The sequence below is a fragment of the Notothenia rossii genome (genome assembly GCF_949606895.1).
Source record: "Notothenia rossii genome assembly, chromosome: 1".
NCBI classification, from domain to species: domain Eukaryota; kingdom Metazoa; phylum Chordata; class Actinopteri; order Perciformes; family Nototheniidae; genus Notothenia; species Notothenia rossii.
In genome coordinates this window covers 49,613,992-49,640,844 of record NC_136912.1, presented here as the reverse complement: position 1 = coordinate 49,640,844, position 26,853 = coordinate 49,613,992, and the positions used below count along the sequence as shown (strand labels likewise).

Below are 26,853 nucleotides of genomic sequence, written 5' to 3'. Positions count from 1 at the left end.
AGGATTCGATCAATCAATCAATCAATGTTTATTTATATAGCCCAATATCACAAATGTTACATTTGTCTCAGTGGACTTCACAGTTTGTACAGAATATCAGTATGACAATACGACACCCTCTGTCCTTAGACCCTCACATCGTACAAGGAAAAACTTCCAGAGAAAACCCACAGTTTAAAGTGAAAAATGGGAGAAACCTCAGGGAGAGCAACAGAGGAGGGATCCCTCTCCCAGGACGGACAGACGTGCAATAGATGCCGTGTGTAAATTGAAAAGATAATACATTTTGCAACATAAGTAGTCCAAATGTTTGGAAATGCATGTGTGTATAATAGGAAGATGAATCCATGAGTATATCCATCCAGGACTTATGATCCAGGACCACAGCCACGACTCAAGATCCAGGACTCGCAATCCATGACACAGGACCGCAGGATCATCCATGACTCCGGATCCCGGCGTATATAGACACCAAAAAGAAAGACATTTGGGGAAGCTGGGTTAATCGGAACATGAGAGTACACAGGTATAGACAGAGAGAAGGAAGAAGTAAGATGTCCCCCGACAAACTAAGCCTATATCAGCAAAACTAGGGGCTGAATCTAATCAGCCCTAACTATAAGCTTTATCAAAAAGGAAGGTCTTAAGCGCACTCTTAAAAACGGATAGGGTGTCTGCCGTCCGAACACAAACTGGAAGCTGATTCCACAAAAGTGGAGCTTGATAAGAAAAGGCTCTGGCTCCCATTGTACTTTTAGAGACTCTAGGAACAACCAACAACCCTGCATTCTTGGAACGCAATGCCCTAGTAGGACAACAGGGTATAATGAGTTCTTTAAGGTAAGATGGCGCCTGCCCATTAAGGGCTTTGTAGGCGAGAAGAAGAATTTTAAATTATATCCTGTGTTCTATAGGGAGCCAGTGTAAGGCAGCCAGAACAGGAGTAATGTGGTCCCTTTTCCTAACTCTGGTTAGTACACGAGCTGCAGCATTTTGAATCAGCTGAAGCGACTTGACTGACTTCTTGGTACACCCTGATAATAAGGAGTTACAATAATCCAGCCTTGAAGTAACAAATGCATGGACTAGTTTCTCTGCATCGTTTTGAGGCAAGATATGCCTGATTTTTGCAATGTTACGTAGATGGAAGTAGGCGGTCCTTGAAATTGATTTTATGTGGGCGTTAAAGGATAAATCCTGATCAAATATAACACCAAGATTCCTTACAGTCTCACTGGAGGCCAAATTAATGCCATCCATAGTTAATATATCTTTAGATAATTTGTTTCGTAGATTCTTCGGGCCAAGTACAATAACTTCAGTTTTGGTCGTGTTTAACATCAAAAAATGTAAGGTCATCCACGTTTTTAAGTCCTTGAGGCAGTCTTGAATTTTATTTAGATGATTAATTTTGCCCACGTGACTGGGCTCACGCGGCCTATCACCCGTCATGATTTCCGAACCTTTTCTGTGCTTTTGCCGGTCGTTTTCCCTGTTTTGTGTGTGTTTTCGCAGGTTTCGAGAGCTTTTTCAGTCTTTTTCAGTAGACTTACTGCTACATCCACTTGCATTGTTTGGGACTGCAGGAGTTTGCTCACCTGCTGAATTTGACTTAACATGTCATACCAGACCACTGTGCACAGTGAAAAGCGGAATGACCCCACTTCGTCTGCCAGAGACTGGGCTTCAATCCTCAAGCAGTGCCTCTCTCACAGCTACGGCTTCATATATCAGAGGCTCCACAGCTTTCACTCTGCTCTCCCATCTGGTTTCTGACCACATTTTGAGTGAAAGGTTGACGTGTTTCTTGAGGATGGCCCATCTCTGTGTAGAGGCAGAAAACAAGCAGTATAGCTTCTGCACAATGCCAAAAAATGATATGGCATCTTTGGAGCTTTTGGCAGCATCAGCAATGACCAAATTGAGTGTATGTGCCCCACAAGGCATAAACAAAGCTCTTGGGTTCAGCAAGATTACATGATCCATTCGCTAATGTTGACAATACAATCAAAATTGCATACCTTTCACCTTGGCACGTTTCTCTTCTTCTTCTTTTCTTCTGTTTTTATACTGCGCCCCGGATGGCTTTTGCATCTTCATAGTTCTCTAACGTTCGTCTTTCTTTCCTCAACGCTCAATTTTATAAACACTTGACCGATACCCATCAATGCACAGCGCTCTAGCATGTTCTGACTGCGAACACCTAAAGCCGCGGCTCTTAGACCGACCGACCGTTTTAGATTTTTGGCTCATTTTCCCTTATGTTAGAATTTCTTTTTTTATCTATGAATAATGGTTGCAGATATAGCAGATATATCTTTTTTTGGAGCCCCCCTCTGTGTGTCGCTCTAGGCAACCGCCTATATCGCCTGTAGGAAGCTCCGCCCCTAACCCCCATAAAATGTTGTTACATGAATAGTGTCGTAACCCCCTCCAAAACAGGTCGAAACTGCAGAGCATGGAGAATAAGAATAAGAATTCTACCAATTACTTCGTGCTCATATAAATATAAAAAGAGGAATCAGCTCTAAGCACCCACTGAAGAGTAAAAATAGAATAATTCAGCAAAACCCTTTGTTAAACATGTCACATATGACTTATATAGTTTATATTCCATGTCCTTTGTGTTGATTAATGTTTTATTAGTTGTTGATAATTGGAATGTCCTGTGTTTGATGGTTTCAGTTGGCTACACCATGAACGACCTGATCTTTGAGTGGCAGGAGAATGGACCTGTCCAAATTGCTGAAGGCCTTACACTGCCACAGTTCCTGCTCAAAGATGAATCAGACCTCAGATACTGCACCAAGCACTACAACACAGGTGACACACACCCACTCAAACACAATCTCACACTCACTCACACACACACTGCCATAAGCAGCATGACACAGTACTGTAACACACATACACACACAATATGAGCCGGTTGCCTCATTTCATTTCATATTTGTATGATCAAGTCAAGAAAAAAGATCTAATCCGAAAGGAAGAAACATCAGTACTGATATTGCCTTTCCATTAAGTATGATCTGACCATATAGAAGACAAACAGAGATGTGGTGTTTTGGATGACTCAGGATTCAACCCTAATCCTGACAGATCTTTGTAGCTATACAGCTGTGTAATCATTTTTAAGACTGAATGCCTGCAGACATCGTTTTAGCATGCACATCCAGAATATCCAAGTGTAGGGGAAGCCTAGGTTGATGCACAGGTCATTCAGCCATTAATGGCTTGTAAGATCAGAATTGCGCCCTGTTTTTCTTCAGAGCTTCAGAAGTGTATCATGAAATGATATGATATAAATAAGCCAATATAATGCTTTGTTGCAGGTCAATTTACTTGTATTGAAGTGCGGTTCCACCTGGAGCGTCAGATGGGCTACTACCTGATCCAGATGTACATCCCCTCTCTGCTCATTGTCATACTGTCCTGGGTGTCCTTCTGGATCAACATGGATGCTGCCCCAGCCAGAGTGGCTCTGGGCATCACCACGGTGCTGACCATGACCACACAGAGCTCCGGCTCCAGGACCTCACTGCCTAAGGTCTGTGATTCTGGATTGTAGCACACGTCTGTTCATCTGTCTCTATTAGTCTGTCCTCCCTCTGCCCTCCCTCTGTCCCCACACATGCAGGCTAGGTGAGGTTGAGACTCTAAATTGCCTATAGGTTTAAATGTGAGTCGGAATGGTTGTCTGTCTGTATTTGTCAGTGTCGTGGCTTCCTTCCTTGTATATCTATTAAGCCACTAGACACCTAAAGGCCCCGACACCAAGCTGACACCAAAGAACAAGACTGTTGTCGCCTCACGTCTCCTGTGTCTTGTTCAACAGTCGCACTGGAACACACCACAAAGACTTCAGCCGACGGCCAAGTAGCACGTACGAACTGCGCATGCTTGAGTGGCAATAACTCTCCTTAAAAGCAGGCGGCGGTAGTGTGTATTTGTAATTCAAAAGACGCAACCGGAAGACAGACTGCGTGATACAGATGTAGCGATTCATTTCAGACAGTTTGAAACGCGAGGGCCGTGATTGGTACGTGATCTGCCCTCGCTCAAGGGAAAACCTCCAGTTTGACTTGAGACCGCCCCCGTGATAGATAAATGTAATTATAATGAAGCCAGCTGTAATGGATCATTGATCCACCAGGGGGTGCAGTTGGGTTCCACACTGGAGCTCATGTGAAATAAAGTGAGATACAGTATGCTGGATGTACAGCGGAACTTTGTTAAGATCCATATGTCACAGATATCATACTACTGTGCTAAATAAGAGACATGTAATCATTTACAAAACATCACCATGTTGTTATTTCACAAAATAATGTTGTTATTCGAATAAAACAAACGGGAGGAAATGCAGCCCGGCTCTCGATTTTTAATCCTAATTTAATCATCATCTTCACCACGACCATTTATGTTTATGTTCGCCGAATTGACATGAAATCACTGACACATATGAATATACTATATTCAACTTCATTAAAATGTTATTAACGTGCCTAAACTCAGTAATTCACCAAAAATATGTATATTTTAATGGAGCTTCGTCGGTCGATCAGGATCCCAAAGTGTAGCGGAGGGATCCTCATCTGGATGAAGGGTGTTATTTTCCCCATAAGGAACAAGTCGCTGCAAATTATCCCGCTTATTACATGGCCACATTCTCAACAAAGTAACGACATGACTCCCAATATTAATTGAAATGCTTTAATGGATTTAGAAAATGTTTTTATTGATTTAAAAAATAGTTGTATGTATTGATTTAAATTCACATGCATCCGCTAAGAAAAATAGTCTGTTGTTACCATTTTTTAAACAGTCTGAATGAAACGGCAGCTCTCAGCTGTGTAATTACACAACTAATGGCCCATCAACCACAGCTCTCTCCCCCCCTCCCCCCTCTGATCTTTCTTCTCCAGCAGCTAAATTAACAGTAGGTTACTCTGAGTGACCATAGACTGTATGGGACAAGCTTACAGTTAGTGACGTAACAACACCATAAAAGCTGGTGGGTTGAAGGCAATACGGGAGGTAAAAATAACTAGAATAATTGTGATTTATTTATTGTGGCTTTTATGTTTTTAGGTATAAAATGTTATGTAATTCAGGCTTATAGTTCACCCTTCTCTAAAAGCCTTCAACAATGACAATATTCATTGTAATTTAATAAATCCTTCCAACACACATTGTAAAAAATAGCCTACTGTAAGTTAAAAAATCATTTCAATATGTACATCTTCTGATGTAACAACAATAACATTATAAATAGTAACATAGCTGAACATGGTATTGCACATTTAGCTTTGAGTATTACTGACCTGAGATGTTTTTATTACATGAATTAAGGTGACTGAGGCTTTTTAACATACAGGGATGCAAACTCATCAGGTATGAAAAAGGTGACAAGGATCCGAGCCCCCGGCTCCCCCACCCCACGGAATGACAGAGGATTTTAGCAGTCAGAACAACTAAAGCAGCAGTGTTAATAATAACAGAAACGCCAAAGAGTCACATCTAATAGAAATATATAAAAGCATTTATTTTAAATTGTGGAGCAGTCAGTTTATAATTTTGGCAGCACTGTTGAGCATTTTGAAAATGTATTTTCGTGCCTCTGTGCAAGGCTTAAAGGCCCAGTGAAGTGTGCACCTGTGCATGATCTGTTATGCTAATACGTATAGTAATGACCAAAATTGTCCATTGGAACCCATATCAAAAAATGTTGGAATAGCAACAAATTTGACGAGTTTGGAATTTTCCGGGGAAATCTGCAGTCGACCTTCGCCTTCGTGGGTGTGGCTTGCGATCTACTGCGTGACGTCACAAGATGGACGCCGCTGCACTGTTTACATTCACCACCGTTCGTTTTTTCTCTTTTTCAAAGTCGAATTTCTCAACGTTTTTGAGCTAGTATTTTCCTCGAAAGTGTGTCGGAGTCGACTGGAAGTGATTGCCAATCGAGAAAACCTGACAATGGAGGCGACAGTGAAGAAAGAGGGATGAAAAACACAGGGGAAACGATGCATTGCCGCTGGCTGTAGTAATGTCAAGTCTGCCGAAGTGGCGATGTTTCTGTTCCCAAAAGATGAAGGTGAGCCTGGCTGGTGTCATTGTTTCGTAGATTATTTGATTGATCATGATAAATAAAGGCCAGTGGTCGATTCGAGAGACAGAGAAAGAGAGACTGAGAGAGTTACAGGGTTGTTGTTAGCATCTGGTGCTAGCTCGGAGCTAACGGAGATTAGCTGTTTCAACAATAAGGAGAGGGAGAGTGCTCTCCTGTGGGACTGAGAGAGATAACGTCAGCTCAGGGAGGTAAACTGTAGCCTAAGTTATCTCAGTGGGTTTGGTCATCTATGTAAACAAATATTTCCATCTATGTAATATTAGTTGTATAAAATAGGTTAAGAAATCATTCCAATGTTTTTTGATTATTGAAATATATGTTTCATATGAGTGTTGAGAGCTGTATCCATAAATCTCTTAATGTTGCCCTCAAAGTGCACCAGATTGATCACTTTCCTCATCTATCCTGTCCGAAAAGCTGTCCAAATCAATCATTTCTCTCACACTAGTATCACTTTCCAGAGTCTCCGCCATGTTTACAATCGCAACTGGGTACATCTTGTGACGTCACAGCCACTATCGTCTGCAACTTCCGTTAGGCTCAGACGGCAAAATTAATAATTCATTAATTATGAATTATTAAAAATTATTTTAGCCATGAACAGGCACAATGATATGTAAGGAATGAAACTGCCATTTCATTTTGGTGCAAAAACATGCACTTCACTGGGCCTTTAAGTCTTTTTATCTTTATAGCCACATGGTGTAAAGTAACTAAGTTCATAAACTCAACAAGTACTATACTTGGGCACACTTTTGAGATACTTGTACTTTATTTAAGTATTTCAATGTTTTGCTACTTTGTTCTTCTACTCCACTACAGTTCAGAGGTACATGGTGTACTTTGACTCCACTACATGTATTTAATACCTTTAGTTACTTCACAGATCTGGATTAATTAAGTGAAATATAATCAAGTGTTAAATCAGACTTTAGTTCCACTTGGAGTAAATCCACCAGCTACCCTGCAGTATACAAAGTCATTCAAACTAGCTGAACCTTTACCAGCTTTGAGAACACTTTCATGATCAATCATTATAAAACATATCATATCTATTATTCTGAAATGGACCAATCTGCACAATGACTACTTTTACTGTTGCTACTTTCACTATATTTTGATGATAATACTTTTTTACTTTTACTTGAGGAACATTTTGAATGCAGGACTTTTACTGTAACAGAGTATTCCTACACTCTGGGACTATTACTTTTACTCAAGTACAAGATCTGAGTACTTCTACTTTTACTCAAGTACAAGACCTGAGTACTTCTACTTTTACTCTATTACAAGATCTGTGTGCTTCTACTTTTACTCAAGTACAAAACCTGAGTGCTTCTACTTTTACTCAAGTACAAGATTTGAGTACTTCTACTTTTACTCTAGTACAAGATCTGTGTGCTTCTACTTTTACTCAAGTACAAGATTTGAGTACTTCTACTTTTACTCTAGTACAAGATCTGAGTAGGCCTACTTCTACTTTTACTCAAGTACAAGACCTGAGTACTTCTACTTTTACTCAAGTACAATATATATATACTTATACCACCTCTGTTTATAGCCTATGAAAAAAACTATTAGAAATAGAAGGCTAAAGCTAACGTTAGCAGATAGTGACAATGTATGCTAGCTAGCTAGCTCAACGATTCCTTAAATAATATTGCCACAGAACAACTTTTCAGTTCACATCACGCTCTGCCGCTCCGACAGGGAGCTCTGCTCTGAACACCTGAACAGCCCGTTCTAACAGCTGTTCACCAGTGGTCCAGTCTGTGCCACAGTGACTCCGGACGCACAGTTAATATTAACGAACGCACCCGTAGGTAATGTAGCTGCTGAAGCTAGACCATCAATTCGGAGCAGCAGAGCCTTATTATAATCCATGAGCAGAGCCGACAGGCAGGAAGACTCGAGCACACAGCTCGTACTTCATTATAATATATAAAAAAAGAACACCATGCGTGTCATGATGGCACATAACAGCTCAGGGCCGCAGATTACTCCGGGTCCCAGACCCCCCCATACCCCAAAAATATTTTTATTGCAGATCTACATGAATCACACAAACGACTTATTTTGGATTCAAAACGGCGAATTTCGCCGAAAGGTGACAAGTTTGCATCACTGAACATAGACAGAGCACAACTGAAACATAACATCTGAAACGATGTAACAACATAATACACTTGTGGGGATGCTTGGGATGTGAGGAGTGAGGGACACTGCTTAGAACGGGCGTGTCGCCTGGCAGGACAGGAGAGTGTGTGCACCAGTCTGCCTTGATCTATGAATTCATGTCCGTGACACTCACTGCTGCCCACAGCTGTTTTATAGAAGGAAATTCCTTCACTTCATGAAAGTGTTTTAACCACACACACCTCAACACACACATGACGGGTGTTATTTTCCCCATAAGGAACAAGTCGCTGCAAATTATCCCGCTTATTACACGGCCACATTCTCAACAAAGTAACGACATGACTCCCAATATTAATTTAAATGATTTTATGGATTTAGAAAATGTTTTTATTTATTTAAAAAATAGTTGTATGTATTGATTTAAAAAATTGTTGTATGTATTGATTTAAATTGACATGCATCCGCTAAGAAAAATAGTCCGTTGTTACAGTTTTTTAAACTGTCTGAATGAAACGGCAGCTCTCAGCTGTGTATTTACACAACTAATGGCCCATCAACCACAGCTCTCTCCCCCCCTCCCCCCTCCCCCCTTCATCTTTCTTCTCCAGCAGCTAAATTAACGGTAGGTTACTCTGAGTGACAAGCTTACAGTTAGACACAACACTGTCATTGCAAGTGACCTTCAGTTAGATGACTTTTATGTTCAACTGCTAAATTCGTTACTGATAAAAAAGGGCTTCTAGTGTACCTAATTACCTTAACAGTAGAACCGCCAGAGGTTTTTGTATAGGCCTACCTAAACCCGTCAAATCCCGCTATTAGAATGCAATTTTTAACAACATAGGGTGCTACATAACACACTTTCAGGAAAAGTCACGGACTGGGAGACTTTAATATTTTATTGAAAAAAAGTGACATTGCACACACACAACACACATCACACAAATTGACCCGATTGGCGGTTCTAGTGTTAAATAAACTCACTAATTAATTAAACCAGTTCAATACGCATTATTCTTATTCTTATCATTCTTTATGAGCGCAGAAATAGTCTTAAAATCAGATCTGTTTTTTAAATGAAATCTGATGGCAGGCAGTTAGCTCTGATCACCTATGATAAATGCGCCGCACCTAATCGCTGGCCATTCAGCCACAGACACTGTTCGAAATGGGGGGGAGCTAGGAGGAGCTTGGCTCCCCCGAAGAGGGAGGGAGCTCCCTTGATGGCTGACTTTGAGATAAATAGGGGGAGCCCAAAACAATCGTGCATATTTTTGTCACACAGATTAGAAATGTTGAGTTTCTGTAAATAACAGTTCTTGAAATAAATAATAGTTATTGTTCATTACAGTTTCTGAATATTTGTTTTATATTTGTGAATATGTCTGGGTGTTGCCATCTGTACGTGGCGGCGCTGCATTCTTACTTACGTTGCTATGGTTATGGCGATGATGCCGGCGCGGTATTTGAAATGTTCATATTGATATTTTTTTAACTCTGGCTGTGTAATAAAAAAATATGGCAAAACGAAAACAGCCAAGCGTCACAGCTTTTGGATTCACAAGCAAAGAAGCGAAGGAGTCTAAAAATGACAACGTGAACGGAAAACAACTTTTAGTTGGCCGGCTGTAAGCGGCGTTAGGGTCGAGTTTGAGAGCTCCACACCAAGGGAGAGGCCTGCCGATGCGGAGCCTGAAGAGGCTTCAACAACGGCCACATCCGCCGGCATAGTGACACCGTCTGTATTAGTAGAAGAGTGTTTTTATAGCAATTGATCGCATCCGCGCTGCTGCGCCAGTCAACAGAGCGTGCGTGTGACATATTTAGTAGCAGGATGTGCTCTGAAAAATAGGGCTCCCCGAAAGCAAATGGGTAATTCGAAAACTGACAGAGCTCCCTCTATAAAAATCAAACTGTAGACGGTGTGAAAGCACCTATTGTTTTAAATAATGGTCGGAATGTGACCTGTGAGCCTTCTGAATTACCGTGGGACAGCACATTCTAAACTAAAATGTTCAATCAATAAAGTAACATCTTATCTTATCTTAATAATATCTTCATATTAATAATAATAATAAATCATACAGTATGTGTCCGAAAGGGAGCAGGAGGAAGCAAACACAAAAAGATACTGCATATTAAAGCAAACGATTGTAAAGGTTAAAGTATGAGCATAACAAATAAAGAAGTGCAATGTAAACATTTACATTATAATTATGATTATTTAATATATAAAGACTATATATTATTGAATTACAAGATTAGATATACTTTAGTTGATCTAAAATATTGATGTGTTCAAATGCTCTTCAAAACACAACTGAAAGTCCATGAAACTTGTCTTTCTGTATTTGTGAATGAAGCGCCATCTCCTGGTTAAAACCTGAAATTGAAAATCTGGCAACGCCCTCTTGGAAAATAGTGGGAGGGCTTAACATTCCTCTATACTGGTCTTTGGCAGGCCGTACGCAGGAAGCTGTAAGCTGGAGTCCAAAATTCAGTGCTACATCTGTATATACAAACTGAAAGAAATTATTTAAGCATTGTGGCTGGCCTGACCTTAAAGTACTGCTGCTACCACATTCCATGCATCAGTAATTATAATCCAAGTTCTCATTCATAACACTCCGTTCGATGTCTCACTATGGGATGTGCCTCATCGCGGAGCAAACAGAAGCATCAATCTCATTTACGCCAATTCTGATTGGCGGGTGATCTCGACGTCATCATCAGGGAATCCACCCCCTATAAGTAGCTTGTTCCCCGACTGATGCGTCATTCAAACACCTCTTCTCGCTTCAGAGCACATCTCTTATCGGCGGCCGCGCAGCTTAACTGTCCACAGACGGAACCAAGCTATCCTAGCTAAATTCGGTCGACGGACGCTCGCGAGCTACCCTTAGATATTCTTCGAAGAGCAGATTGTAGGTATTAACACACCAGTTAGTACCACATTCGACCTCACCTTTTTTTACCTTTTCTCCGGAAATCGATAGATAAGGTTTTGACTCAACCTAGCTGCACACCACGCCGCTAGCTTGTCTCCCTCGCTATCGATACCACGACGGCGAGGACGTTTTCTTCTATTCTCATACCAGAGAAGAAAATAATTAAGGGCTATTAACACACCAGTTAATACCCCTTTCGGAAATAAATCTACGCCGTCGCTTTTCTCCGGACTAAGGACGAGTTGTTAGATTTTTCCCCGGCAACTTTCCTGCTGAGAGCGGGCCCTCTCCACGCCGTCACCACGACAGACAAGATGGACGCCTCTCTCCCTCACACCAGAGGAGCCGGGAACTCGGTTGCAAGGCTCTGTGGCTGTGGGTTCAAGATCTCGGACACAGACACACACCAGGTCTGCTCGTCCTGCCTCGGGCTGGAACACCATGATGTGGTGGAGGCTGTCGATAACCCCGGCTCGTGCGGGCATTGCCCCCGCATGTCCCGAAAGAGCCTCCGCCGACGCCTAAAAACTAGCCTGGCGAGATGGGACCTCCTCACGTACTCTGATGCGCCGGAAGGCTATCAGGACACGAGGACGTCCCCCGCTAAGATTGAACCCCGCACTGTGTCGGTCTGGGGTCCGGCGCTAGCTGCAGAACCGCGACAAAATTGAGACTCTGAGGGTGGGAGACATGTCATCTCTGCTGACTCTAAGGAGAAATCAGCAGGAGATGTTCACAATGTCTGCCGGGGACTTTCTCGAGACAATAACACAAGGCTACGGCCTCCGACCCAATGATGCCCCCCCCCTCCTCCCTCGCTGTACTCACAGGCCTGAGAGAAGAGATTCTCTCACCTATAGAGAACAAGACTATATCTGTGATACCCGTCGAACAAAGTCACAGCGGCTCTCATTGCAAGTATTTCTCCGTTCTCTAACGGAGAGGGAACGGAACTCGGCCAATATTGAGATTGTTGAGCTCCAAGCAGATATCTTAAAAGACACGGCTTCAAAATGCTCACTCACACATCTTTAATATGTCTCGTGCGACAAGAAGGACGACTGGCTCACATCAGTCAACCTGGGAGATGCATGTTTACGCACTCCAGCATATTACCCACACAGGGAATATCTGTGATTTACATCTCAGGGTGTCCCTTACAAGTGCGGACTGCTTCTCTTCGATCTGTTCTCAGTCCAGGAGGGTTTGTATGATGTACGGAAGCCGCGATAACCCCGTTAGGACAACAGGGTATTTGCCTGGCAACCTACCCTGTACGACTGGTTGCTTCTCGCACAGTCAAAACAGGGGGTTATTACACGGACAAATGTCCCCGTAATACACCTGCTCGACCTGAGTTTCATCATAAACACAGAAGGGAGCATGTTGTTCCCAGCCCAGACTGTACTTCCCCCGAGGGAGTTTCGGCAATGGACAGCTGCCCTCAGACTGAACCCCGCGCGACATGGCGCGCGGAGAGTAGTGGTCTCTATGAGATGCGTAAAATGGCACTGCGCCGCCGGCTGCACTCGACTTTAACTAGTAGGCAAGCTTATGGGTGCTGTCTTATCGCAAAGAGCGATCTCCACGGACGCATGTCTGACGGGCTGGAGAGGTATTTACAAAAGTCGACATGGGAGGGGGTTTTCTGGAAAAACAGGAACCTCCAACGGTCGCACGTAAATTACCTAGAGTTTTAGCGGTGTTCCCCACCCTAAAACGCTGTATGTCTTCTATCAGAGGACACCATGCCCTCGTGAGGATGGATAATACGACAATATCGTATAAACCATTAAGGAGGTTTTGCGTTCTCCCCAGTTACATGCTGGCACGCAAACTGATCTTGTGGTGCCGCAGTCGCCTCCTCTCCTCGAGACTGAGACATGCACCAGTTGTGACGAACCTCGGGACAGCCCTGCTGCCCAGGGGCGTATCACCATATGCAGACTGGAATTCACATCAAATGGTTGTGAGTCAGCTGTGGGTGTGTCGCGGCTGAGCCGCGATAGATCTGTTCGCATTAAAAAGATTATCCTCATTATCAGCTGTTATTTCAATGCGCGGTCTAATAAGCACCGTTGGGCGTAGGCGTACTCGCGGAAGTTTGACCTCCGGTTCCCCCGCGCGCATTCCCACCCCTGGCTCTGAGAACCGATCTCTGACCAGAGTGAGAGAACAGCACCACGCATTGATCATGATAGTTCCGCACTGACCTGTAATGTACTGGCAGGCGGGGATTTATCAGTGGCTGTGCGGTCAGCCATGACAGCCCCCCCCCCCCCCCCCCCCAGGGACATTCTGTCCCTGGAGGAATGATGTCCTTAAAAGAGGACACACCTCTTTCCAATGTCCCGGTGGAGTGATTCTATCATTTCCGCAGGACCTAATTGGAAGCACAGGATTTTCCAGGTCACTAGTGTCCTTATGGGACTTGACAGTGGTTTCAGATGGGCTCACTCGTACCTCATTTGAGCCTCTGGGAGAAGCTGTCATGAAGCATCTGTCACTAAAGACAGGAAGTTTTGTGTCATAATGACCAACTCTTTGTGTCTGGGCTAACCCTTACAGGTATAGGCCCGTTAATAGGCGACGGTTCTCCCACCGAATAGTAGAGACCATTGCTTTGGCCTATATGAGTCGGAAATTGCGGGCACCTTCGGGTTGCTTGCTCTTTAGACTCGGGGTCTGGCTACACCCTGGGCTGTTTGCTCAAGGGTGTTTCCATCCAAGACATTTGTGCAGCGACGGGCTGGTCCTCGCTGCTCACTTTTGTCCGCCTTTACAGGCTAGACGTCTCTGCTCCCAGTGTGGCCCGGGCAGTGCTGGGCGCCCCGCTGAGTCAGAGCTCTACCTGTTAGGTTCTGGTTGGTTTGGTGATTTTCGAGATAAGCTCGTCTGGCAATACGGGAGTTACGATTTCCCATAGTGAGACATCGAACGGAGTGTTATGAATGAGAACTATAGGTTACTTACGTAATCCCAGTTCTCAGAGTAACATGAAGTGAGATGTCTCACCAGACGGCCCTCCTTGCTATGGTGAAGCGAGAAGAGGTGCTTATTTTGAATGACGCATGCGTCGTGGCGCAAGCTACTTATAGGGGGTGGATTCCCTGACAATGACGTTGAGATCACCCGCCAATCAGAATTGGCGTAAATGAGATTGATGCTTCTGTTTGCTCCGCGATGAGGCGCATCCCATAGTGAGACATCTCACTTCATGTTACTCTGAGAACTGGGGTTACGTAAGTAACCTATATATTATATTAATATACAACATCATAACACTGACAGGCAAATGATGTATCATCATGTACATATGTATCCTCTGACTTGTATTGTACTATAGCTAATTGTATCCTAATTCTAATTTGTTAACTAATGGCTGTAGAATGAAGGTACGAAATAAAGTGTTGTATTTTGCAGTAGCGGTAAAAAGTGGTTTATTATCAAATGTAGAACAAGTGGTTTATTCAAATGTAGAACAATCAATGTATCAATGTAAACAATATCAATGTAAACAATCGACTAAAATACAATAAGATAAAAATAGTAAGTAATAGGCCTAAAATAAAAAAAAATAGCCACATTGGACAGGATCCTGTGCGTTAAATACTTGAAGAAGCTATTGTCCACCTCATGCAGGAAATGTGGCAGCAAATTACGTGCCAACTGAGTTGGTCTTCGGTTTCTTCATTCCAGATCGCCATTATGTAAAATAAATTATTGCGTCCAGGTGAGATGAAAATGAAAAATAATAGCCGTCTGTGTGTGCCTTCTTCACTTCCGTTTTGCTTCTCATGCACTGATTCGTTAAGCTGAACAGCCAATCAGAGTGATTTCCTTTGCCGACAGCCTTTTGCCGACAGCTCCCCATGTCGAATCGGGGGCGGAAGGTGTCGGCACGGTCGAAAAGACACAACGGTGCGGGACACACCAATCTGAGTAGGGCGACAGGACGCTCATCGACGGCCTGACATCTATTCGACAGCTATCGACGGCCGAAATCGGCTTGGTGTGTAGGGGCCTTTAAACAGACCGTTTTCTTCCTTTATATTTGTGTTACTTACAGTTTGAAGATTTTCTTGGCCTCCCGATGGTTTGGATGGTATTAAGCGATGGGTTTGCTCAAAAATAAAATAACAAACTTTTACATGTGCAACAAAGAAAAGAGGCCATTAAAATATTTAAAACAAATGAGCCAAACTCAAATAAAATAACAAACAACTTAGGTATTCTTTCTTCTTGATAAGGCTTATATAACTTAATAACTTAAAGGGTAGTTTTACGGTTAAAAACTGTTCCTCGACGGCGTCTTTCTAGCAGATTGCCCATCACTGTCACTTTTAGAGGAGGCGCCGTGGGATTTGTAGTCTTTTATAGTGCGTTGACTACCGACGTCACAATTAGGTGGCCTTTCTTATCAAAAACTAAATACTGGCTATGATATTCTGGCGATACAGGGCTTTGCTCTAGATCCCTGCACGTAAGTGAGCCAAAATAGATATACAGTGAGTCTGCTGTAGTAAAGGGAAAAACCTAACGTTTTTCTTTGGGATCTCCAACATGTAGCTAAAGTGTATTCATCAAGATACTGACCTGGAATCCGGTTTTCCGTTAGCCGGTTTTTAGCTGGTAAAATGTATTAAAAAACAGTAAATTCAAAACCTGCCAGTCAAAATTTCCGGTAATAATTTTCATACAATAATGCTTAGATAATGTAGGCTGAGTGGCATTTTTATAAGTACAAAACTGGTGGGGCACAATAAACAACTTATTATTTAGCGCTGGTGATGTACAGTAGTCTAAGCTCTCTCGTCTCCTCTTCATAACTACACTTTTCGAGGCACACACACACTTACAGCCAATCAGCTCTGACTTATGAGATGACGTTTTAGTGGAGCTGCAAGCGCTTTGCCCCACTTCTTTTGCCTGACACACATTGAATTAAAAACTACTCTGAGCATGCACAGTGTAGTTTTCACAGCCAGTGGCACCCCAAGACACTGGGGCCCCAGGCAGAAGGGACATGCCATCAAGCAAAACCGACAGTATGAGCCAGAGGTGGGACCAAGTCATTGTTTTGCAAGTCTGAGTCAAGTCTCAAGTCTTTGCGCTCAAGTCCAAGTCAAATCTCAAGTCAGGATGGGCAAGTTCAAGTCAAGTCCATGTCCTAAACTTTGACAAAGCGAGTCATAAACAAGTCATTATGTGCTTTTCACCAAATGTAATGACATCGATGAACAGAATAATACTTAATAATCAAACTGCTCTTTATTAGTCCCATTAATAATTTAATAATCCATTTTTTTTCTGCTGGTAAAGTAACGTGGTTTTTTTCTATTTTAAGAGGGATCAGTAAGGTAAGGCTACCATGACGGTTTGATTCAGAAGGAGTTCAATGTATAAGATCCCTGATGTTGACGTAACCAGAATGTTTATTTCCACTGGTTACAACATGTTATAAGGGATCCACAATCTATCTTTATGCAAGGGATAATGTGCAGCGAGGCAGTCTCTATGGGGAAAAGAACACCTGCATCTAGATCCCTCTGCAGGTGGTACTTTGAGTATATTTTGATGCTGATACTTTTGCACTTTTAATTGTAACATTTAGAATGCAGGACTTTTTATTGTAACCGAGTATTCCTACACTCTGACTTTTACTCAAGTACAAGAACTGAACTTGTCCCACCTCTGACAATAAATCCTGAGTGGTTACCAAAAACCTGCTCTGAAGGTTATTTTCATTTTACAAATCCTGCACTCAGCTTTGCTTTCTCCAATATCATTGAAATGCAGCCAGATGCTGCTTCTTTTTGCGGTTTTCTCTCATTTCTTGACTTTTTCCGACGCGCTTGCATTTAAATCCGGCTCCCCGTCTCCCTGTCGCTCTGTGCAGCTGGCCTGTACCACTACACCTGCTGTGCCCCCCACCCTTCTTTCACATAATGGTATGATCCTAATGTGTCCTCGCATATGATTGGCCGCATGGTGGCCCAGCTAAATAAAGTCCCGACCCTGCCTGCAAGGATTCTCAGCAAGAGTAGGAGCGGCTGGAGATTCTGCTCTCCCCGACGGGAGTCTGCTCTTCTAGCGGCATCTCGCGATCGGCGTTTTGGAGACCTCTGAATTAAATTATCAAGTCACCTCAAGTCAGAAGGCTCGAGTCCAAGTCAAGTCCCGAGTCATTGGTGTTCAAGTCCAAGTCGAGTCGCAAGTGTTTTGTGATTTTGTCAAGTCGAGTCTCAAGTTATCAAATTGGTGACTCGAGTCTGACGGAGGCCGAGAGCCGAGTCACAGTTATCAATAAACATGGAAGTTGGGGAGAAAGAGAAACACAGCGCACCGAAAAATACCTAAAATAATCAAACGTTTGGCAACACTTCGGATTGTTCAAGAAAGGCGGTCAACTTGAAAATCTCTCGCAAATTGTTAACGATGCCGAGCCGCTTTAAAGTGCACAAGTAGTACGAGGAACTAAGCGACGCACATAAATAGGCGACATGGGGTCTGCGGCTGAAAAGATAAACCTGAAAGTTAGACATATGAGTTAAATCACTCAGTGAGGTGTTCTGTCAGAGAAAGTGGTGTTTAGTTTACAGCAGCCTGTGACTGCCAATCATAGTTTAAATGTCTTCCTTACTGTAAGCAGTTTGTGAAAGGTTATTTTTATTCTTTATTGTTCATATAGAAACCACTGCTTTCTGCTCACTGGTGAGTTAGCCTATGAGTGTTAAGCACATCAGGCTGGCAGCTGTATAGAGAACCGCAGTGACGCGTCCTAAAACCCGGAAGTAAACTTCTTCCGGCTCCTTCGTCAAAAACCAATGCAATTTTTCCATAGGATTTTGGAAAATAGCTCAAAATAAGGTCTGTGGTTGTCACACATTTAAGAGAGGGATCACGTTTTGTTCAGCCGGATAATCTCCACATGTGAACCCTACTTTTATAATTTTTGAATCATAAATCTAGTCGCCAGAAGCAAAATGCTAACGTTATGCTATCAACGAACTACAAACTAGTACGGCAGCAGGGTCGCACGACTTCAACATCATGCCAACTTAAGATTGTTTCAACTGACTTGCACTGAAACTGCACTTTGAACACTTTAAATATATTATTAACATTTTAAACTGTATACCCCGGTTATCTAGGCCCTTTTTGTTTTGTTTAATGTATACCACGTTTATCTAGGCCCTTTTTGTTTTGTTTTATGTATCCATGTCACACTGTGGGAAACGATATTTCGATATTTCTGGATGTATAACACATGCCGAATTTTTTACAATAAAGCTGACTTTGACTTTCGCGTGCTTGCATATTTTAACAAAGCTTTTCATTTTAGCCACACTGAATTTAACTAGAAGTCATGACTGTGTCAATTACCAGTCTGATATTGTTTTACAAAGATGACAAGAAGAGTGTAGAAAGAGGAGAGAACCACTACAAGTCAGGACACGTAAAACAGTGCAGCCTAGATGAAGGTGTGCTTACCGGTGTTGTCAGGGCTAGCATGAGGGACAAGGTTTATAGTGTCGGTGAGTAGTGAATAGCAAGAGTAACGTTAACCTAGAGTTAATTTATTCACATTAGTGACATTAATTCCCATCAACAAATCCATTTTATGTGTCACATGAAATCTTTATTACAAATATTACACACCAGAAAACACAGAAATATCCATGAAATAAACATACAGTAGACTATAAAGAATTAAAGGGATAATTGGGAAGGCATTACAAATGTAAATATATTTTGAATAATAAAACAATCCCCCCACCACAGGTATCTACAGGAGAAGAGGGAATTCTCTCCACTAAATGTGAATGCCCATGTGAAGAATGGAAATGCAGTCATGCGGCTGCATTAGCCATCTTTGCCATCCACAATTTCAGCTGCACTGACACCCCTTGTCAGTGGAAGAAGCCAAAGGCAGCTAAACGTACACATTCAGTGGAGGAGCTATTTCCTCCAAACAATAACTAATTCAACCCGCTGATAAGAGAGCTCACCTTCGAAGATCGTGACTGGCTGAGGGACAGAATCGGGGGCAGGTTCTCAGGAATTTCTTGGCTTCACTCCCCCGAGCCAGAAGAGGAACGCTACAGCTTGGAAACACTTACTGTTCCGGAAATTATCAAATATGATGGGCATCAGGGACCTGAGGCAATTGTGGCAAGCATGGTATTGTCTGAGGAGCAACAGAGGGCAATTCAGGTGGCTACCACTGGTCAGCAAACCAACCCAAACTGGCATTTGTTCAGGAAAGGAAGGTTGACTGCCAGCAACTTTGGAGGTGTCCTGAGGTCAAAGCGTGTGACTGCTTCCGTTATTGCCAGGGTGCTAGGGCAACAACAGGCCCTTGATGGTGTTTTGTCTGTACAGTGGGGGACTATGAATGAATGTGAGGGTGTCAGGGCATTCACCACTGCAACCCAGATGCAGGTCCATGAGTCAGGTTTGTGGCTCTCCCAATCAGGATTGTTGGGGGCTTCTCCAGATTGTCTGGTAGGGTCTTCCGCTGTGCTGGAGGTAAAGTGTCCCTACGGAGCCAGGGAAATGACAATTAGTGAAGCATTGCAAATCAAGGGCTTCTGTGTCAGTAAGGAAGGAGAAACATTCAGCCTGCGTGAGGAACATCCTTACTGGCACCAAGTGCAAGGTCAGCTTCACCTCACTGCAAGAAAGAAGAAGAAATTAAGAAATTGTGAATCGTTTTTAATTTACATTTACTCCCCTTTGCAATGTTGTGGTTGTTAGAGTGTTAGGTTTCCTGTCACCTCGTCTGTTGGGAAGTGTTAAATATGTTCGTTATTCTCGCATCCAGGAGAGAAGCTTTAAAATGAGACTAAATGGAGTCTCTGACAAGATTCAAATGGGATACTTTAATTAAAAAAGGCGCGGTATTGTTAAAGACAGAATATTGTTCAGGCAGAAAACAGCTGTGATCCGGCTCTCATGAGCAAGAGAATAGAGCGAATCCCTCGTCTGGTGCTGTTATATATATCCTCTGCTGGCTCCTCCCCGCCAGCCGGCTCGCCTCGTCTCTAATGTCCGTTGTTGCATTTAAACAGAGGATTGGTACTTTTCACGTTCAATATATGCTTAACACGCCTTTTCTCCTCATCTTCTCTTTCATCACTTTTCATGTAACACATTCTAAACGCTGTAATCAATACTCTAAAAAATACAGAAAATACTTCACGGCTGGTTTGGTTTCTGGTCATTCCGGATTTTGTCACATGCTACTCTCGTCTGTAAACCATAATGTATACAAATAAACTGTACCTTCATTTAATATTCAGCATGGTAGTATCTCGACATCTATACAGATGTAGCACTGAATTTCAGACTCCAGCTTACAGCTTCCTGCCTACGACCTGCCTAACACCAGTATAGAGGAATGTTAAGCCCTCCCACTATTTTCCAAGAGGGCGTTGCAAGATTTTCAATTTCCGGTTTTAACCAGGAGATGGCGCTTCATTCACAAATACAGAAAGACAAGTTTCATGGACTTTCAGTTGTGTTTTGAAGAGCATTTGAACACATCAATATTTTAGATCAACTAAAGTATATCTAATCTTGTAATTCAATAATATATAGTCTTTATATATTAAATAATCATATTATAATGTAAATGTTTACATTACACTTCTTTATTTGTTATCCTAATACTTTTACCTTTACAATCGTTTGCTTTAATATGCAGTATATTTTTTGTATATTTTTGTGTTTGCTTCCTCCTGCTCCCTTTCGGACACATACTGTATGATTTATTATTATTATTAATATGAAGATGTTATTAAGATAAGATAAGATAAGATGTTACTTTATTGATTGAACATTTTAGTTTAGAATGTTACATTACATTGCATTTAGCTGACGCTTTTATCCAAAGCGACTTACAATAAGTGCATTCGACCAGGAAGATACAACCTTTAAGAAAACAGAATCATATAAGTACATCAGGTTTCATAGAGCCAAACATTTCAAGTGCTACTCAACTGGCATTTAGAAAGCCAGCCCTTTATTAGTATATAAGTGCTGTCCCACGGTAATTCAGAAGGCTCACAGGTCACATTCCGACCATTATTTAAAACAATAGGTGCTTTCACACCTTCTACAGTTTGATTTGTATAGAGGGACCTCAGTGGCTGAATGGCCAGATTAGGTGTGGCGCATTTATCATAGGTGATCAGAGCTAACTGCCTGCCGTCAGATTTCATTTAAAAAACAGATCTGATTTTAAGACTACTTCAGCGCTCATAAAGAATGATAAGAATAAGAATAATGCGTATTGAACTGGTTTCATTAATTAGTGAGTTTATTTAACATAGGGCTGGGCGATATATCGAGTTTTGAATTTATATCGATATATTTTCATGCGCGATATAGGATTACATCATATCGTATATATCGATATATATTAAAACAAGCTGCAAGTTGCTGCAAACTCCGCTGCAAACTCTCTCTGCCCCGCGGCCCGCCTCTCTGTATCTCCAAGCAGCAGCAACGGCGCCCTGCCGCCTCCCCCTCACTACCCCCTCGCCCTCACCCCCACCTCCCGACATTTGCATGAAGAAGCATGGCAGCAGCAGCGAACAATCCGGAGATAGAGGAGGAGACAGAAAGGAGAGAAGGTGATACAGAAAACGAGGATGAACTGGTTGTTAAGAAGAAAACAAACGGCTCTCTCATTTGGAGATGGTTTGGTTTTCAAGCGGCAGACGTGGAGCAGAAAAATGCACTTTGTAGACAATGCCGGAAAAAAGTTGCAACGAAAGGGTCGAGCACAACAAATCTCTTCCACCACTTACAACAGAAGCACAAAGTGCAGTATGAGGAGTGTATTAAACTGCGTGCTGCAACCCAGACCGTGAAGACTTGTCAGCCTCCTGCCTCAAAGCAAATCACGCTACACAACTCACTCACACGTGGTGTGCCTTATGAAAAAAAAAGCGAAAAGTGGCGTGAAATAACGAAGGCAGTGGCATATCACTTAGCCAAAGACATGGTCCCCACGTCGACTGTGGAGCAGACCGGCTTTGTAAAGCTGCTAAAAGCTGTTGACCCCAGGTACGAGTTACCTGGTCGAAATTACTTTGCAAGAGAAGCCCTGCCCGAGATGTACACCGAAGTGAGAGAGCGTCTCCTCGCCCGGCTCGCTCTAGTGTCTCACTTCGCACTGACCACCGATATCTGGTCCAGCAGGACCTGCGAGCCGTACCTGAGTGTGACAATACATTTCCTAGATGGGTGGGAAATTAAAAGTGCCTGTCTCCAGACCAGCTACTTTCCCCAGGACCACACCGGGGAACACATAGCTGAAGCCCTGCAGGATGTCCTCGTAAACTGGAAGCTCAAACCAACGGGACTGGTCGCTATAACAACAGACAACGGGACTAATGTGGTTAAAGCAGCGCGACTTAACAAGTGGATGAGGATGCAGTGTTTTGGACACAGACTTCACCTGGCCATCGGTGAGTGCAATATTGAATTAACTAATATGAAATTAGAAAATAATGTTAATAAAATAAATAACTTAAACGGATAAACTATGTGCATGTGTTGTGTAATGTGTAAATTAAAGGCGTGTTGGTTAAAGCTATGTTGTAAAAACCAGCAACAAATGAATGCAACAGCTGTATAGTTTAAGACCTGTGTTATCTTAAAAAAAAATGTATTTAAAATCCACTGTCTCCTCTCATCTGTTGCTCTCATCCACTGTCACAAACCTCACAGTCTGACTGTAAATGCACACAAAGAGTCTTAACTATTGACCACAAGATAAACTATTTAAACTGTGGATCATACAGTACCACTTCTGAAATTTAAAGTTGGCTCCATAAACTGTCAGACCTACTGGAGTTGATGGGGGTGTTTGTGTGCATTTACAGTCAGACTGTGAGGTTTGTGAAAGTCGATGAGGGCAACAAATGAGAGGAGATAGTGGATTTTAAATACATTTCTTATTAAAAATTGCACAGATCTGAAATTATACAGCTGTTGCATTCATTTGCTGGTAGTTTTTACCAAAATAATTTTAAATAACATGCCTGTAGTTTACACATTACACAACACATCCAGCATTAACACAAATAGTTGTGATTTTGCCTTTGAGTGAGCTGCCTCTTTACATGTAAAAAAAAAATTAAAAGGTGTTTTTCAATTTTGTGTGTTTCAGGACATGGTATGGATGACTCCCGCATCACCAGAGCTATTTCTCTCTGTAAGAGAAATGATGTCAGTAGTTTTTCCTACAGCTGGAAGAAAAGAAGAGAACTAGCTGAAGTGCAGGTCCAGCTGGGTCTGCCAGGTCACCAGCTTATCACAGAGTCAGCCACCCGCTGGGGATCAAGGCTGCAGATGATCAACAGGGTCCTAGAGCAGGAAAGAGCACTTGCTAAAGTCCTGTCTGCCGACAAGAAAACCAGACCCATCGTTCTTACCTGGCAAGACATCGAGGTCCTGGAGGCAGTTCAGAAAGCACTGAAGCCACTTCAGGACTTCACTGACGCCCTTTCAGGAGAGGACTACGTGACCCTCTCCTATGTCAGACCTGTGCTGCACCTGTTCAATACTAGTCTGCTGGCACCTGAAGAGGGGGATAGTGAGCTGTGTAACTCCATCAAGACCAAAATCGTTGATTACCTCAACGAAAAATATGCAGACCCCTCCACCAGTGAACTGATGGACATTGCCTCATTTGTCGATCCACGATTCAGGTCCACATACATCCCTACAGAGAGAATGGATGCACTGAAAGAAAAAGTCATGGTGGAAACAGAGTCTCTGCTAGATGAGGATCAGGTGCCTGAGCCTGCAGACCAACGGGAGGCAGCAGTGGCAGTGCCACCCGCAACTAAAAAGAAGAAATCACTGGCAAGCTTTTTCAAGCACAGCACAACCACCAGCACCCAACTCACACAGAGGGAAGCAATAGACAACGAAATGTCTAGCTACCTGCAGTCCGCTTGTGTAGACGGTGATGCTGACCCACTGAAATGGTGGAAAGAGCATGAAGTTGCCTTTCCAAAACTGAGCTGCATAGCCAAGAAATTCCTCTGTGTGCCAGCTACCAGCTCCCCTTCAGAAAGGGTTTTTAGCTGCAGTGGAAACATTGTAACCTGCCACAGGGCTTCTCTGAAGCCTGACACTGTTGACAGGCTAGTTTTTCTGGCACAGAATCTGTAAGATATACAGTAGTAGTTGGTCTGGCCTGTTATTTTTCATCTCTTATGTTCGTTATGCGAGATTTGCACCCAGATAAAAGATGCACTAAGTGATTGATTTATGTTCAAATCTGCTAACATGTTTAGTTTACAAAGAACTGTCTACCTCAGTTACTTTAATTTACAAAGAACTGTCTACCTCAGTTACTTAAAAGAACAAACCAGTCTTATTTTTGATCTGTATGTGCACATTTTGCACAAAGTTATTTATTTTAATTTATTTTATTTAAGTGGTAAGGCACTAAAGACGCAAGTAAGGTGTGGGTGAAAGAAGGAATTGAGGGAGTGATGGAGGAAGGAGGGAGGAAAGGAAGGTCAGAAGGAGTGAGGGGAAGAAGGAAGGGTTTAAGGAAGGAAAGAAGCAAGGAAGGAGGGGGAGAAAGAAAGAATTGAGGGAGGAAGGATGGAAGAAAGAAATCAGGGACAGAAAGAATATGAAATGAAGGTAGTAAGGAGAAAAGAAGCAAGGAGGGAAGAAATTATAGAAGGAAAGAAGCAAGGAAGGAGGGGGGGAGAAAGAAGGAACAGAGGGAGTGAGGGAGGAATGAAGGACAGAAGGAGGGAGGGAAAGAAGGATTTGAAGATTGAAGGAAGGATGGGGGAGAGAAGGAAGGAAGGCAGTAAAGAAGCAAGTAAGGCGGGGGAGAAAGCAGTAATTGAGGGAATGAGGGAGGATGCAAGAAAGAAGGAAGAATGGTATCTTTATTTATTTATGCTGGTAGTTTTTGTTCCTGAATTATTTCATGCATGTTGATGTGCAGCTTCTAAACGTTAAATAAAGTGCCTGTGTGAGGTTTGGCTTCAAACTAGGACTGTCTGTTTTGTTTTTACTTTACGGAAAAAATATCGAGATATATATCGTATATCGCCATTCAGCTAAAAAATATCGAGATATGAATTTTGGCCCATATCGTGCAGCCCTAATTTAACACTAGAACCGCCAATCGGGTCAATTTGTCTGATGTGTGTTGTGTGTGTGCGATGTAACTTTTTTTCAATAAAATTTTTAAGTCTCCCAGTCCGTGACTTTTCCTGAAAGTGTGTTATGTAGCACCCTTTGTTGTTAAAAATTGCATTCTAATAGCGGGATTTGACAGGTTTAGTTAGGCCTATACAAAAACCTCTGGCGGTTCTAGAGTTAAGGTAATTAGGTACAGTAGAAGCCCTTTTTTATCAGTAACAAATTTAGCAGTTGAACATAAAAGTCAACTAACTGAGGGTCACTTGCAATGACAGTGTTGTGTCTAACTGTAAGCTTGTCACTCAGAGTAACCTACAGTTAATTTAGCTGCTGGAGAAGAAAGATCAGGGGGGGAGGGGGGGAGATAGCTGTGGTTGACGGGCCATTAGTGTCATGTCCAAGAAACTTATAGTGAAAGCTTATTCTTTATGTTAGAGTTGTCATGTCCCTTTGTCTTGTGCTTTATGTCTATGCCCTTAATTATTTCTTCCTCTCATTTCAGGCCTCCACGCTCCCCGCCCCTTTCTGTCTCCTGCGTCCTTGATTATTTTCCCCGCCCTGATTGTTTCCATCTGTGTCCCCTTTACTTACCTGTGTATATATTGTGTTAGCTCCCTCCTGTTAATTGTCAGTTTGTTGTCACTCGAAGACCTACGTATCGGCTTACCTCAGGGACCTTTCACGGACCTTTCACGGACCTATGCTATAGATCACGATTCTAGTTTTCCTCGAAAGAGTGTTTTGTTTTCCTTATTTTATTACTGTGCAAAATTCCAGTAAAGTCTTTATTTTGAAACGCTATCTGAGTCTGAGTTTTGAGTCATGCAATTGAGTTCATGCCTCAGTGTTCACCCCTTGACAGTACGAACTGACCATCAAAATGAACTCAGTCGGCTCAGATCAGATTAAGAACGCTATCCGCTCTCAGGGCCAACGTCTTGGGCAACAAGAGGAGCATATGGACACCATGCAGCAGGGAGTGCAGAATCTAACCAGCAGCCAGAGGGAACTACAAACATCGGTGACGACCCAAGTTAATCTACTGGCAGCAGAGGTTCAGCGTGTGCTCACTCACCTGCAGGCTGTTTCTCCTCCTACGACTCCTCCGGTTCCAGCGGTGACCGGATTCGATCCCAACCGGGTTACTGAGCCGCACAGTGCTTCCATGCGTCTGGCTCCACCCGAAAAGTACTCCGGAGACTCAGGGCTGCCGGCCGTTCATCGTGCAGTGTGAGTTACACTATCACCACCAACCGGCTGCTTTTCCCACGGACAATTCCAAAGTGGCTTTTATGATCTCTCATCTCTCCGGCCGAGCAGCAGCGTGGGCCACGGCAGAATGGTCCCGAGGCTCGCCTATCTGCGGGTCTCTGGAAAACTTCATAGACACTATGAGGAAGACCTTCGATCAAACCACGCCGGGCAGGGAAGCAGCTC

General features: G+C 42.8%; 2 protein-coding genes across 2 annotated transcripts in view; both read left to right on the top strand.

Annotated features, from left to right (window-relative positions):
* LOC307037398 (glycine receptor subunit alpha-3-like) overlaps nucleotides 1-26,853 on the top strand; it is a 238,963-nt gene that overhangs the window by 165,926 nt on the left and 46,184 nt on the right. Inside the window, exons 6-7 of the mRNA XM_079678243.1 lie at nucleotides 2,686-2,823; nucleotides 3,336-3,550. Of these exons, the coding sequence (XP_079534369.1) occupies nucleotides 2,686-2,823; nucleotides 3,336-3,550 (353 nt within the window). The remainder of the gene's footprint in view (nucleotides 1-2,685; nucleotides 2,824-3,335; nucleotides 3,551-26,853) is intronic.
* On the top strand, nucleotides 21,037-25,264 carry LOC307037376 (E3 SUMO-protein ligase ZBED1-like). Its single transcript, XM_079678209.1, has 2 exons — nucleotides 21,037-22,703; nucleotides 23,408-25,264. The coding sequence occupies exons 1-2, from the start codon at nucleotides 21,809-21,811 to the stop codon at nucleotides 24,415-24,417; spliced, it is 1,905 nt and encodes a 634-aa protein (XP_079534335.1). The 5' UTR covers nucleotides 21,037-21,808; the 3' UTR covers nucleotides 24,418-25,264.

What these genes read in the sequence shown, in the direction of transcription:
- LOC307037376 (XM_079678209.1), top strand. Translation starts at nt 21,809, where the DNA reads ATGGCAGCAGCAGCGAACAATCCGGAGATAGAGGAGGAGACAGAAAGG. An exon ending in CAGACTTCACCTGGCCATCG is followed by an intron (nt 22,704 to 23,407) that starts GTGAGTGCAATA and finishes TGTGTGTTTCAG; the next exon opens with GACATGGTATGGATGACTCC.